At 44.0% G+C, this 15278-nt stretch overlaps 1 protein-coding gene and 1 pseudogene across 1 annotated transcript in view; both read right to left on the bottom strand.

The window, feature by feature from the left end:
• The window catches only part of cdh23 (cadherin-related 23), a 767458-nt gene that overhangs the window by 738100 nt on the left and 14080 nt on the right, over positions 1-15278 (bottom strand). Inside the window, exon 2 of the mRNA XM_080215942.1 lies at positions 3194-3281. Coding sequence (XP_080072068.1) covers positions 3194-3257 — 64 coding nt within the window. The 5' untranslated portion in view covers positions 3258-3281. The remainder of the gene's footprint in view (positions 1-3193; positions 3282-15278) is intronic.
• Positions 15047-15147, bottom strand: LOC145360607 (U6 spliceosomal RNA; annotated as a pseudogene).

The raw sequence follows: 15278 nt of genomic DNA, 5'->3' as shown, positions 1-15278 counted from the left end.
AAGTTCCTCCTCAACTCAATCCTAACTTTGCTCCCCTTATTTTGAGGCCATGCCTCCTAGCTCTAGTTCCACCCACCAGTGGAAACAAGGGGAAAAAAGTGTTTGCGGTGGCAAGAGGGTCGGTGAGCAGAAACACTGTATTAAGGGGATTGGCAAAGCAACCAGTATGATGCAAGCAGATTTTTTTTTAAACGAAACACACAGCAAGTTTGAGATTTGGAATGCAATACCTGAATGGGAAAACGACAGGAGCAGATGTGTGACATCCCAAAAAGAATCAGCATAGAAATCGTAGAATCCTACAGTGCAGAGAGAGGCCATTTGGCCCATCAAGTCTGTACCAACCACAATCCCACCCAGGCCCGACCCGCATATCCCTACATATTTACCCACTAATCCCTCTACCCTGTGCATCCCGGGACACTAAGGGCAATTTAGAATGGCCAATCAACCTAGCCTGCACATCTTTGGACTTTGTTTTATCCAATTAGATAAAACACAAAAGGGAGAACATTTTCCAACCAAGGGAGTGAAAAGAGAAGTGGGTCTAAACTGGATAGTTCTACCAATGGGATCAGTGTCCTCTTCCTATCATGCTTATTTCTTTAATATTCTTTCAAAGAACGTGGGCCTCACTATTTGTTGCTCATCTCATGGGTCGTTATATATGTTCAAGGCTGAGACGGACAGAATTTTAAAATCAGAAGGGAAGGGGGTTATGGAAGTAAGGCAAGAAAGTGGGCGTTGAGATCAAATCAGATCAATCATGATCTCATTGAATGGCAGAGCAGACCTGACAGACCAAGATTCAACCACATTGCTGTGGGCCTGGAGTCACATGTAGGCCAGATTTCCTTCCCTAAAGGCCATTAGTGAACCAGATGGGTTTTTTTTTTAAAAACAATTACAGTAATTTCATGGGCCTCATTAGCAATATTTGTTTTACATTCTAGATTTATTAATTGAATTAATCCCACCAACTGCTGCGGTGGGATTGGACCCCACTTCCTCAGAACATCAGCTTGGGCCTCTGGATTACTAATCCAGTGATATTATCGCTACACCACCACTCCAGGTGAGAGTCCTTTTCGTTGAACTGCAGAGCAAGAGATCAACCACCTGCCAAAACCTTGACCAATCCGAACCTAAATACAACTTGTCTTTGAATACATAATCACAAGATCCCAATGGATCCCATCTTAGAACCTGCACTTGGGAACCAACCAGAACCACAGAAGCATCTCTCTTGCATAACATCACAACAACAGTTTCTGGGCAACAACCAGTTCGGTGAATAGACAGGCCATGGCAATGTTAATGAAGTATAAACCATCTTTATTCAGAGCTGGACAGAAGCAACCCTTCAAACCAAACTCAATTCAGGAAATGATCTTAAACATAGAAGATGGAGCAGGAGGCGGCCATTTGGCCCTTCGAGCCTGCTCCGCCCATTCATCACGATCATGGCTGATCGTCCAACACAATAGCCTAATCCTGCTTTCTCCCCATAACCTTTGGTGCCATTCACTCAAGTGCTATATCCAGCCGCCTCTTGAATACATTCAATGTTTTGGCATCAATTACTTCCTATGCTAATGAATTCCACAGGCTCACCACTCCTTGGGTGAAGAAATGTCTCCTCAGCTCCATCCTAAATGGTCTACCCAGAAACCTCAGACTGTGACCCCTGGTCCTGGACTCCCCCGCCATTGGGAACATCCTTCCTGCATCTACTCGGTCTAGCCCTGTTAGAATTTTCTAAGTCTCTCTGAGATCATCCCCCCCCCCATTCGTCTGAATTTCAGCAAAAACAATCCTAACCTCTCCTACATCAGTCCCACCATCCCTGGAATCAGCCTGATAAACCTTCGCTGCATCCCCTTGAGAGCAAGAACATCCTTCCTCAGAAAAGGAGACCAAAACTGCCCACAATACTCTAGGTGTGGCCTCACCAAGGTCCCTGTATAATTACAACAACACATCCCAGCTCCTGTACTCAAAACTTCTCTCAATGAAGGCCAACGTACCATTTGCCTTCTTTACCGCCTGCATGCTTACCTTCAGTGACTGGTGCACAAGGACACCCAGGTCCTGCTGCAGACTCCCCTCTCCCAATTTACAGCCAACGAGTAATTTTCAAAATAGGTTGAACAGGCATCACTTTTCCGCATCTCCCTCCCTCTTCTGCACTTCTCCCCCCGCCCCCAAAATGAGTTCATCTACAACACAGAATTCCAAGTTGGAATTTTAGAATGCTAAATAGCTAATTAAACCTCAAGGGGAAACACGTAATTCCTATGTCAAATCTTGCAGTCCCACAGGACGCACACTGTGCTACAGCACGCTGTTGAACTCTGGTGAACTCTTGCAGTGTTTCTGAAAGAGGAACCAAAGACAGTCACACCATACGAGCACCTTAGTAGGCTGTTACATGGCTTCAGAGATAATGTGACATGCAATGAAAAATGACCTGTACTTTTTACAATGGCTGTCTGGATGTCCCAAGGTCAATGAAACACATCTGAAGTTGCCGTGCAGACAAAGCACCAAGCTATTGTGTGCAAGATCCCACAGGCAATGCAATCATCTGTTTTACAGACGCTAATAAACATTAGCCAAGGCAATTAAGAGAATTCCCCCTCTAGCTGCCTGGGACAAAGTGCACTGGGATCTCATGACCACAGAGGGGTCTTGGTTTAACATTCCATCAGAGAGAGACAACATGTCTGTCAGTGCAGTGCTCCCTCAGCATAACACTGGCACATCAGCCTATAATTTGTGCTCAAATGAAAGACAAAGTCGCCGTAGAGCCCAGGTGACCAGAGACCATACTCCCCTTTGAGGGAGAGTGCTGACTGGTGCCGATTTAACCGGAGGGTCAGCATACCCCAAGGGTTGAGAAGGCGGGATCTTCATGAATAATCTCAGCTGGCATGGGAATTGAACCCATGCTATTGGCATCGCTCTGCATCACTAACCAGCCAACTGCCCAAAACTCTGATGACAGTGTGTACCACACATGCACTGCTTTTCATTTGCCAATTATTGCTTTGACTTATCCAACATAAACGCAACAAAAACTTAAACGTTTTCACCTCGTTTATCCATTAAGGATTGACTCAGCGATTACGCTTACAGCCACATACATCTTCAAAAGATTTTTTTCCCCCAAGTGCTCTCTGATGATACTTACCCAGGGATAGAGACTGCAGAAAAAGTAACAGCTCAAAGGTGCAACTCCAAGTATTCACCTTCATTTCAGAGTGTAGGAGCTCGATGTCCTGGGGGAGAGAGAAAAACAAAATTAATATTTGGTCAAATGATAAAGAAAATGACCACGCAAAATATTCATCTGAAAAACTACACAGTTATCACTCAAGACTATCAAAAGGGAGACAGTGAGTGATATCACAGCAACATCACTACTAGTAATCCAGAGACCCAGGCTAATGCTCAGGCCACGAGTTCCAATCCCACCGTGACAGCTCGCTGTATTTAAACTCAGTTAGTGAATCTGGAATTATAAAGCTAGCTTCAGCAAGTATTAGCAATTGAGGAACCCACCTGGTTCACTAATGTCCCTTTAGGGAAGGAAATCTGCCTGGTCTAGCCTACATGCAACTTCAGACATTGTGGCTGATTCTTAACTGCCCTCAAATGGCTGAGTGAGCCACAAAAGGGCAATTAGGGATGGGTAACAAATTGAGGCCTTGTCAGCAACACACATCCCAAAGAATAAGTAACAAATTTGTTGTATTAATGTAAGTGTTTAAAATAAACACATTCATATCACAAAAGCATTAGCAATATTATAGAATAAAACGGCTCATCTTTGATCTATTGTCATATTTTTCCCTGTATACTAAAACATATCGTTTCAAACGTGCTATACAGACAAAGCATACCATTCATAGAGAAGGAAAGGAGAGGGTGCAGAAATGTAGTGTTACAGTCATAGCTCGGGTGTAGAGGAAGATCAACTTAGTGCGAGGTAGGTCCATTCAAAAGTCTGATGGCAGCTGGGAAGAAACTGTTCGAGTGAGTTGGTACATAACCTCAGACTTTTGTATCTTTTTCCCCAATGAAAGAAGGTGGAAGAGAGAATGTCTGGGGTACGTGGGGTCCTTGATCTTGCTTTTAAGGCAGTGGGAAGGGTAGACAGTGAATGGGTGGGAGGCTGGTTTGAGTGATGGATTGGGCATCGTTCCCAGCCCTTTGTAGTTTCATGCGGTCTTGGACAGAGCAGGAACCATACCAAGCTGTGATATAACCAGTCTCTTTCATATATAAAGAAAACTATGGATGCTGGAATCAAATAAAACCAGAAAATGCTGGAAAATCTCAGGTCTGACAGCATCTGTGCAGAGAGAAGAGAGCACTGACGAAGGGTCATCCTAACTTGAAACATTAGTTCCATCCTCTCTCCACTGATGTTGGCAGACCTGCTGAGATTTGCTGTCATTGTTTCATCTTTTTTCCCCTCCAAATGGCCACTGTTTTGATAAAGTCACCTGACCTTTTACAGCAGCAAAATTTGCAAGCTTTCATGCACAGACATGCTGTTAGAACAAGGTAACGCTCATACAAAACAGGTCAAATCCCCTCACTTACACTGACACTGAAATTAGACCTGGACAATTAGAAGGAACAAAACCAGCTTTATACAAGCACTCAACACACCTGCTGGTTTTGAAATTGAAACACTGACCTTTTATAGATAAACGCTTTGCGCAGAGCAGAGACCCCTGATTAGCAACAAGATGAATTACTCGACTAAAACGGTTCGCCAGAGTTCTGAGGGACGTGTTCCTTTTCTTCCAACAGCACCAGAGGGCAAGACAGGCTGTCAGTTCAACATATCCTAAAAACAGCACCTCTGACAACACAGCACTCTCTCAGCATTGCAAAGTATCAGCCAACATTAGGCACCTAAACCTTGTAGCAAAACGTGAATCTACAACCTTGAGACTCAGATTGCACTCAATTAGTACTCGACCCAAAGTCATAGGAAATTTATTTTGAACGTGCAATAGACCCCACTATATTTCCAAAGGTTTTTTTTAAAGTTTATTTATTGTCAGAAGTAGGCTTATATTAACGCTAATGAAGTTAGTGTGGAAATTACCTAGGTCACCACGCTCCAGTGCCTGTTCAGGTACACTGGGGGAGAATTTAGCACGGCCAGTGCACTCTAACCAGCACATCTTTCAGACTGTGGGAGGAAATGGAGCATCCGGAGGAAACCTGGAGGCAGACACAGGGAAAGAACGTGCAGACTCCACACAGATAGTGACCCAACCGGGAATCGAACCTGGGTCCCTGGTGCTGTGAGACAGCAGCGCTAACCACTGTGTCTGGAGCTCTCTATTACACTCTACTCCACTGTGCCCCAACAGAATAAAATCACACTTACCCTTATATTTCCTCTTCAGCTCCTGATATGTAGAATTGTTCCACTAAACCATAAGTGGGGAGCAAAGTAAATTTCTGGCAACCAACTATGGGCTCATTTGCCAGAAGCAAGCACTTATTTATTTTAATCTGCATTTAACAGCTTGTAATGCTCATTGAACTGTGCACGTTTAACTAAATCAAATGTTCTTTAAAATCATAGTCATTTGTTTCACCATTGAAATGGGAACTAGCAATGTCAATTTTGACCAGCACTACAGCCTGGATTTACACAGGCAGCGCTTGCTGTTCACTATATTGTCCAGAGCTGCTGAGATTTTCTTCATTAACCTTGTCACCGAGTCTTGGATCCAGTGCAGTGTTTTCCAGACAGGATCTGCAGCATGGGCAGTTCACAGCAAACACTGAACCAGACTGACAAATACTGACAGACCAGTAAATCAGAGACACAGAAACAAATAGAAACTAGGAGGAGTAGGCCATTCAGCCCTCCGAGCCTGCTCCACCATTCACTTTGATCATGGCTGATCAAATTCATTATCCTGATTTCCTCCCCCCCCCCCCATATCTCCAACTCCAAGAGCTAAATCTAGTTTCTCCTTGAAATCGCACAACATTTTGGCCTCAACTACTTTGTGGGAGTAAATTCCACACGTTCACTACCTTCTGGGTGAAGAAATTTCTCCTCACCTCGATCGTAAAGGATTTACACCTTATCCTCAAACTATGACCCCTAGTCATGGACTCGCACCATCAGAACATTCTTTCCAAATCTACCCTGTTTAACCCTGTTAGAATTTTATAAATTTCTACGAGATTCCTTCTTACTCTAAATTCCAATAAATACAAGCCTAACTGACCTAAGATCTCCTTGTATACAGTCCTGCCATCCCAGGAATCAGCCTGATAATCCTTCGCTGCACTCATTCAATAGAAAGAATATTCTTCCTCAGATAAGGACATCAAAACCGCATAGTACTCCAGGTGTGACCCCATTTATGCCCTGTACGTTTGCAGCAAAACATCCCTATCCTCAAATCCTCTCGCTATGAAGGCCAACATACCATTTGCCTTCTTTACTGCCTGTGTACCTGCGCATTTACTTTCAGTGACTGATGCACAAGACACCAAGGTCCCGCTGAGTATCCACACAAATACTAATCTTGCTTCCTATTTTTACCAAAGGGGATACATTCACACTTATCCACATTATACTGTGTCTGCCCAAATGCCCACTCAGCCTATCCAAACCACACAAGCATCTCTGCAACCTCCTCACAGCTCACCCTCCCACCCAACTGCTTATCATCTGCAAATTTATATGCAAACAGCTGGGGTCCCACCGTAGATCCCTGTGGTAACCCCACTAGTCACTGCCTGTCAATTTATTTCAACTGTGCTGCCTGTCTGCCAACCAACTTTCTATCCATCTCAAGACACTATCCACAATCCCATGTGCTTTGACTTCACTTTGTAATCTGCTATGTGAAACCTTGTTGAAAGCCCTCTGAAAGTCTAAATAAACCACATCCACCGGTTCTCCCTGGTCAGCTCCTAGATACATCCTGAAAGAATTCCAGTAGATTCGTCAAGAATAACTTTCTTTTCATAAATCCAAGCTGATATAGTTTAATCATTCCACCTGCTTTCCAAATGCTGTGTTATAAAATCCTTGATAATGGACTCCAGCAACTTCCCTACCACCATTAGGCTCACTGTGCCATAATCCCTGTTTGAATAATGGGCTTACCCTCCAATCTGCAGGAACCATTTCAAAGTGCAAAGAGTTTTGGAAAATTGCCAATGGATTAATATTTCTTGGGCAATTTCCTCAAGTACCCTAGGATGAAGATTATTGGGCCCTGGAGATTTATCCACCTTGAATAACAGTAATTGCCCCAAAATCATTTCTCCAGGTTCCTTCAGCTCCTCACTAAAACTTATGTTTCTCAGAACTTTTGATACATTATGCAGTCTTCTTTCGTGAAGAAAGCAAAGTATGAATTTAGTTCCTCATCCATTTCTTTGTTCCCCATTGTGAATTCTTCCAAAGCTGAGCCCAGACATGGGCTGTAGATTATTTTGCTTTATGTAGATAAAGAGAGCTCTCTCACGTGCGCTCTCCAACACCAATTAATATCGGAAGGAATGAAACTCCACACTTGTAAAGTTACACTTCCAGTATTAGGAGGAGATTCATCAGCCAATAAGTACAGCCTATTACACTGTTTAACATTTATGCACTAAGCTATGCATTTTTCTGTTTAGTCAGTAATTAAAGGCCATTAAAAAACAAATGTAGCTGTTTCATGTTTATTTTCTGTTGGCTGGGAGATGAAGGAGGACTGAGCTGGATTGAGTTGGGCAAATACCTTAAATTAACCTCCTTGCAAGTGGTATCATTACAGTGTAGCCTACAGGGAGACAGGGGCAACTTAAATAAAGTGCAGATTTCCACATTTAGCAGTACATGGTGTTAGACATTGCTGTCTGATTTATCCCTTAATAACTGTGAGCACACAGCCTCAGCATTATTCTCAATGTAAAATCCAGGCCAAGAAACCATTTACAACGTAGATTAAATCCAGTTCAATCCAGCATCTTCCAGCCAACAGAAAATACACCAACAAACAACTACATTCTGTTCTTCATTACCATCTTGGTAGCATTTTATGAATAGAAAATGCCAGTTATTTACAAAAATAATGAAGCCACAAGTATATTTATTAGGGTCACAAGTAGGCTTACATTAAAGCTGCAATGAAGTTACTGTGAAAATCCCCTCACCGCCACCTGTTCGGGCACACTGAGGGAGAATTTAGCACGCCCAATGCACCTAACCAGCACGTCTCTTGGACTGCGGGAGGAAACCTTTGCAGATAGTGGCCCAAGCTAGGAATCAAACTCAGGTCTTGGGCTCTGAGGCAGCAGTGTTAACACCACTGTCTCCTCCTTCATGATATAAAACAGAAGAATTTTTGTAATAATCAAACAAAGCAACAACTAAATATTATTAAATAAACTCCAATACACTAACGTGCAGAATCAACAGAAATTAAGCCAGAGTTTATTGGGAAATTACAATCAAATATACATTATAAATACAACCAAGACAGATTGCTCAAATTTGGATGCAAACCTCTGCAAAACCAACTTCCACATGAAGGATTTCAGCTCCTCCTCTTCTCAGACATCATCTGATCCCCTCTGAAAGAAGCATGCAATGAATGCAAATTCCATGGGCACGTTCTTCAACAAAACTGACACGTCTGCAGAAACTCCTCCACTCTGAATGGTATAGGTCCACCTATATCTTCAAGTGACAGAAAGAGCCGCAGCAACTTACTCTCGACTTCAGAGCGTGGACTCATCTTCCTTAGCCTGAACTCCAACTGCTATTAATGAGCATCAATGGCTCCGAGACACCTCCACCAGCTTCAGTCTGCCCAGATGTTTCAGTTTCTAAGCCTCAGTTGCAGTTCCTATTTCCTTACAAACTGAGGGGGCCAGTTTTCCCTCTGCTTTCCCTTGTCCAGTTTCCTCCTGTTTTCAGTAAGGGTCTGTCTCAAAAAAAAGCTAACAAGCATGGCAACCATGGGTTCCATGACATCTTGTAAAACTGGACACAGCAGTATGGGTGAGGAAAGTTAGAGATCATACAAAGAAACATAGAAGATTGGGAGAGGCCATTTGGCCCTTCAAGCCTGCTCTGCCATTCATCACGATCATGGCTGATCATCCAATTCAATAGTCACTTCCCCCCACCATAACCTCTGATCCCATTTGCCCCAAGTGCTGTAACAGCTGTCTCTTGAATGCATTCAATTTTTTGGCATCAACTACTTCCTGTGGTAATGAATTCCACAGGCTCAGCACGCTTTGGGTGAAGAAATGTCTTCTCACCTCCGTCCTAAATGGTCAACCCTGAATCTTCAGACTGTGACCCCGGATTTTAGACACCCCCAAATCGGGAACATCCTTCCTGCATCAATTCTGTCTAGTCCTGTCAGAGTTTTAAGTCTCAATGAAATCCCACCCCCTTTCATCTGAACTCCAGCGAAAACAATCCTAACCTAGTCAATCTCTCCACATACATTAACCCTGCCATCCCCACAATCAGCCTGGTAAAGCTTCGCTGCACTCCCTCGAGAGCAAGAACATCCTTCCTCAAAAGGAGATCAAAACTGCACGTTATAGGTGTGGCCCTGTATAACTGCAACAAACACATCCCTGCTCCTGTACGCAAAACCTCTCACAATGAAGGCCAACATACAGCACAGAAGCAGCTCATACAGTCCAACTCGTTATCGCTGGTAACGGTGTTCCACAAACCTCTTCCTGTTCATCCCGTAAAAGCAAACCATCTATTCCATTCACCCTCCTGTGCTTAGAGCTTTCCCTTAAAGTACAGCTTTGGAATTCATCCTCAATGACTTCATATGGCAATGAGTTCCGCATTCTCACCGTTAACCTCTCTACCATTCATCTATCTACTCACTGGTTTCAAATGCTGCAAGGCACGCAGGAGAAAAAACATTTTCTTTAGAGAAAACATTCCTCATCTTCTTTCCTACCCCACCTAGCTATCCACCGATAACAATTCTATCAGACTTTTTATTTGAACTTTTAAGTGAGTCACCACATCCCACAGAGACAGCAGTCTGGTAGTGTATGGCTTGTGATGTCCCCAAGATTACTCGGTGTGAAACAAGCATTCTGACAAGAGAGACAGGAGCTGCCCCAGCAATGCTTAGCCTTCCAATTCAGTATCACTGGGATTCTACTGTCTTGCTCTCTCGGGAAATCTGTCAGATTGTCCAGGCCCCTTTTACTGTTTCTCAGCCAGCAGCTCGCTGCCAATTTACAATTGGGCAAGTGTCACTTTCCACAGTGTAAATTAAACAGAACAGTTCAAGTCCCTTCTGTGCTGCGTGGGTCCCTTCTATCACTCAAACCCAAATGACAAAGTGACATTTGCTCAGGGAGCCCCTGTAAATACTCGCCTCCCCCAACATCCTCTGCCACCACTGACATGTTCCCAGGGTCTTCCTGCTTATGTCACAGGAACAGTTCCCAAATCACAGAACCCCAACTCCTGATGCAAGAGGATAAAAGGCCCACTACAAACTGCCCGAGAAACTCAAGTCTGTTGATAACTAATCTGAAAATGGTTGATCCAGAGACCAGGTTGACATGGGCACACCGCTCCATCCCCCAGCACAAGCATCTCTCTCAGAACAGCCAACACTAAGAAGCGGTTAAAGAAAAAGTTCGAATCTTAGAATCCCTGCAGTGCAGAAGGGAGCCATTTGGCCCATCAAATCTGCACTGACCTACCTTTGTTTGTTATTTTACCCAGGCCCTATCCCCATAAGCCCATGTATTTACCCCACTAATCACCCCTAACTTTCACATCCTGGGACATTAAAGGGCAATTTTAGCATGGCCAATCCACCTGACCTACACATCTTTGAAGCTGGGGAGGAAACCTGAGCACCCGGAGGAAACCCACACAGACACGGGGAGAATGGTCTAGTGACATTATCACTAGAGTATTAATCCAAAATCTCAACTAATGTTCTAGGGACCTGGGTTTAAATCCTGCCATGGCAGTTGGCGGAATTTGAATTCAATAAAAGAAAAAGCTGGAATTGAGAATCTACTGATGACTATGAAACCATTGTCAGAAAAACCCATCGGGTTCACTAATGTCCTTTAGGGAAGGAAATTTGCTGTCCTCACCTGGTCTGGCCTACATGCGACTCCAGAGCCACAACAATGTGGTTGACTATCAGCTGCCCTCTGAAATGGCCTAGCAAGCCATTCAGTACAAGGGTTATTGGGGATGAACAATAAATGCTGGCCAGCCAGCCACACACTAATCCTACGAATGAATTTTAAAAAATGTGCAAATTCTACACAGTTACCCAAGGTTGGAATCAAACCCGGTTTCCTAACACGGTGAGACAGCAAAGCCACTACTAACAAACATGATGAATACGACTCAAGTTACAGTTCTTAAGAGTCATATTTCACTCAAAGACATTTGTTCTGTCTCTCTCTCTCGCCACAGTTGCTGTCAGACTTGCTGAGTGTATTCAGCACATCCTGTTTTTAGGTTACATTTTCGCTGACATCCAATTGAACCAACCATCTCACTGAAGTTTCACACTCGACACACAAGTTCACAAAGCCAGGTGACAGAAGCAAAGTGTCGAAGCACTGAGACACCCACCACCAGGACAACTCAGCCAGCCCCCCACCCCCGCAGTCTCTCTTCCTGTCTGACAGGTGCTGTTCCCCACTAACAGAAAGAGCAAATAGCAATCTGAAAATAAAACAGGCACGTGGTTAAGAATCAAAGTCTTCTGCTGGCTGCCTCCCTTCGACACTGAAACCTGTCTCTCCAGCATGTGTCCCCACGCATTTCAGATAAGGTCAGAGCAAACATTTTCAGATTAATTTCCTGCTAAAATTAAATCAATTTAATTAGCCTGACTGAGACCAAGGGGTGATTTGGTAAAATCTGAATATTAAGTTCCAAAGATTATAAAGTGTACCATTCCATCAAAATATAATTAATGCAGATTCCTGTTTATTTTATGCACAGAGGTTGCGTATCCATGCATGGTAATAGAAAGTTCTCCAAACAGAAGGTGCCTCATTTCCATCCAGCTCACTGGGGGCCAGTATCTGACAGAGGACAGACATATTGGGTCAGAAAAGTGGGGGCGGGGGAGGAGCTGAGAAAAGAGACTTAAATCAGGAGGGAACCTGAACTTGCTGCCAACAGCCAATTTAGGAGTTATTGGGTGTCCTACCATCCTTATTCGAGAATCATAGAATCCCAACAGTGCATGAGGCCATTCAGCCCATCTAGCCTGTACCAACAACATCCAGGTTCTATCCCCGCAACCTCATGTATTTACCTTGCCAACTTCCCTGACACTTCAGGGACAATTTAGCATTACCAACCAACCTAACCTTTGGACTGTGGGAGGAAACCCACACAGACATGGGGAGAACATGCAAACTCCGCACAGAGAGTCACCCAAAGCTGGAATTGAACCCGGGTTCCTGAGGCAGCAGTGCTAACCACTGTGCCACTGAGGAAGGAAGACTGTGTCTTAGGTTCCAAGCAATTTTTCAGTCCACTCTTTCCAGAGCGGACCTGAGTCCAAAAAGCACACTGACCAGCCAACATCATTCCACATCTCTAAGATCTTCTGCAACTCTCAATAAACCTCACCCCGCATCTCTGTCTGTCATGCATAACCTGATATGGTTAAACAACTTAAAAATGCAAGAGGGTACAGACCAGCTGGAGTGAGTTTAATTTTCCCAGAGTACTTTAAGCCTGCATGCCAAGTGATTCAGCCTGGTCATTCGTAGCATTTTCTCCGAGGCAAGACTGAATTTTATTCAATAATAAACTTTCCCCAGTGCATTGCCCAGCCTGTACAGCGATCAATCAGCAACAGCTGTAATAGCTCACATCAATCCACCGGGAAGGAAGGAAGGAAGGAAGGAAGGAAAAACAGCCAGTTTCTGAACAACTCCTGCCTTTCTTACACCTCCTCTGCAAACACTTCACAACAGCCCGAAACAGACAGCAAGCAGCGTTGTGTTACCATATAGGCCTTCCTCGCTATTATTCAAACCAAACTGGCAAAGTGACAGGGATAACTGACTTAGAAAAAACAGACAGATACATTAATTGACAACTGCAGTGAGGAGGGAAGGAATTCAGCAATGCTTTCAAAGAGTTTCACACGGTAGGAAGAAATAACTTATATTTACACCAGCACCTTTTGTCACTTCAGAACATCAAACACTTCAGGCAGCACAGAATTCCACCATATTTTGTTGTAATCAAGGGAGACATGGCAGCTGATGTATAAATAGCAAACTCTCACAAACAGCAGCACAATAAACGGCCAGGGATACTGTGTTGCTGATGTCTGTCGAGGGATACAAAACACCAGGAGATCTCCCTGGCAATGGGATCATTTACAGTGCAGAGAGCACCTCAGTTTAACATCCTCATAAACTATTTATTGGACTTGTTACAGCACCTGATCGGAGCAGGGAATGCTACCTTGCTTCTCAAGTCATTTCATAGTAGCAAATGTGACAGAAGATCATTGTGTAGCAAATCCAGTTTTCAAATAAAGCACAAGCCTTAGAACTGAATGGGGCTCCCATTCCACATCAAAAATAGAGGGTTACAGACAGCAATTTCACTTTAAGGCTGATATCACTTGCTTTTTTGCCACTCAGTCTCAATTGCATTAGTTGCCCAGTGACTTGAAGGTGTCCCCAGCTACTGTTTTAAGTCTATTAATTACTTTGATCATCTCTGCGGATTTAATGGGTGATGCTTGCAGAAAGCAGGCACAGTCGTGATGGGCTAAATGGCCTCCTTCTGCCCAGCATCATACAAGAAACAATCGGCAATAAATCAACTAAGGCAAATCTCGACTGGATCAGAGTTTGCCGAAACCATGTGTGGGTGAAGAGTTAAATTGGAGTGCAAATAGACACAGACAGATTCCTACAGTGCAGAATGAGGCCATTTGACCCACTGGGTCTGCTCCATTCCCATAACCCTATGCATTTACTCTAACTAGTCCCCCTGACAATAAGGGTCAATTAAGCATGGCCAATCCACCTAACCCGCACACCTTTGGACCAAGAGGGGAAACCGGAGCACCTACAGGAAACCCAAGCAGATACGGGAGAATGTGCAGACTCCACACAGACAGTGACCCAAGCCGGGAATCAAACCACATCTCTGGCGCTGAGAGGCAGCAGTGCTAACCACTGTGCCACCCCATCCAGTTGACATGGTTAAAAATTATGCTTAGTGTTTGTTCTTACTCTGAAATAAAGAGATCACGGCAAATGCTTAATTAAACTCATTTGTGCAACTAAATACATTGTTGCTGCAGTGTGTCCAATTGTACCTCCTTCAAAACTATTTAAAACCATGGGTGTGATTACAACATACCAGACAGCAGGATAATCCCCGCTGTAAAATGAAATGACAGCACAACTTCCAATGCAGCATTGCAAAAGTTATTTAATAATTGTCGGCTGGTGTTGACTGGACTCTGGAAGAGTATGGCAAGATGCCCCTAGACAGTGTCACCTCACATCACAAAATATCACTGTACAGAGTATATAACTTAAGCAGGAGGGACAGTGCGACTTTACAGACTGAAGCTGATGTCAACTGCACCCAAACTCCCTGCATATTACAAAGACATTCTTGCTAGGACTGAAGCCTCGACATTATTGGGACGAGAATGGACCTACCTTCCCAAATCATAGAATCGCTACAGTACAGATGGTGGCTCTTCGGGTCTGCACTAATTCACCGATCAAGATCTATCCCTGTAGCCCCACTAATTTCCCTAACCTGCACATCTTGGGGCACCAAGAGACAACTTAGCTTGGCCAATCCACCTAAGCTGCACATCTCTGGACTGTGGGAAGAAACTGGAGCACCCGAAGGAAATGCACACAGACACAGGGAGAATGTGCAAACTCCACACCGACAATTACCCGAACTGGAATCGAACCTGGGTCCCTGGCACTGTAAGGCAGCAGTGTTAACTACTGTGCCAACTATAAAAATATGGAATGCTTGACAAATTTGCATGTCATCCTTGCACAGGGGCCACGCTAACCTCCTCTATCGTTCCAATTTTAGTATGTGCTGCCAAAGTGAACACAAATGCATGCACCGATTCTATGAAGGAAGAGTTTGCATTTCTCTATTGCTCACAACCTGAGTACATCCTAAAGCTTACAGCTAGGTGTAACCACTGTTGCGATTTAGGAAATGCAGCAGCCAGTTTGTG

The sequence above is a fragment of the Carcharhinus amblyrhynchos genome, chromosome 31 (genome assembly GCF_965287045.1).
Source record: "Carcharhinus amblyrhynchos chromosome 31, sCarAmb.v2.hapA, whole genome shotgun sequence".
In the NCBI taxonomy this organism is placed as follows: domain Eukaryota; kingdom Metazoa; phylum Chordata; class Chondrichthyes; order Carcharhiniformes; family Carcharhinidae; genus Carcharhinus; species Carcharhinus amblyrhynchos.
Note: the sequence above shows the minus strand (reverse complement) of the source record. Positions and strands in the feature narration are given on the sequence as shown.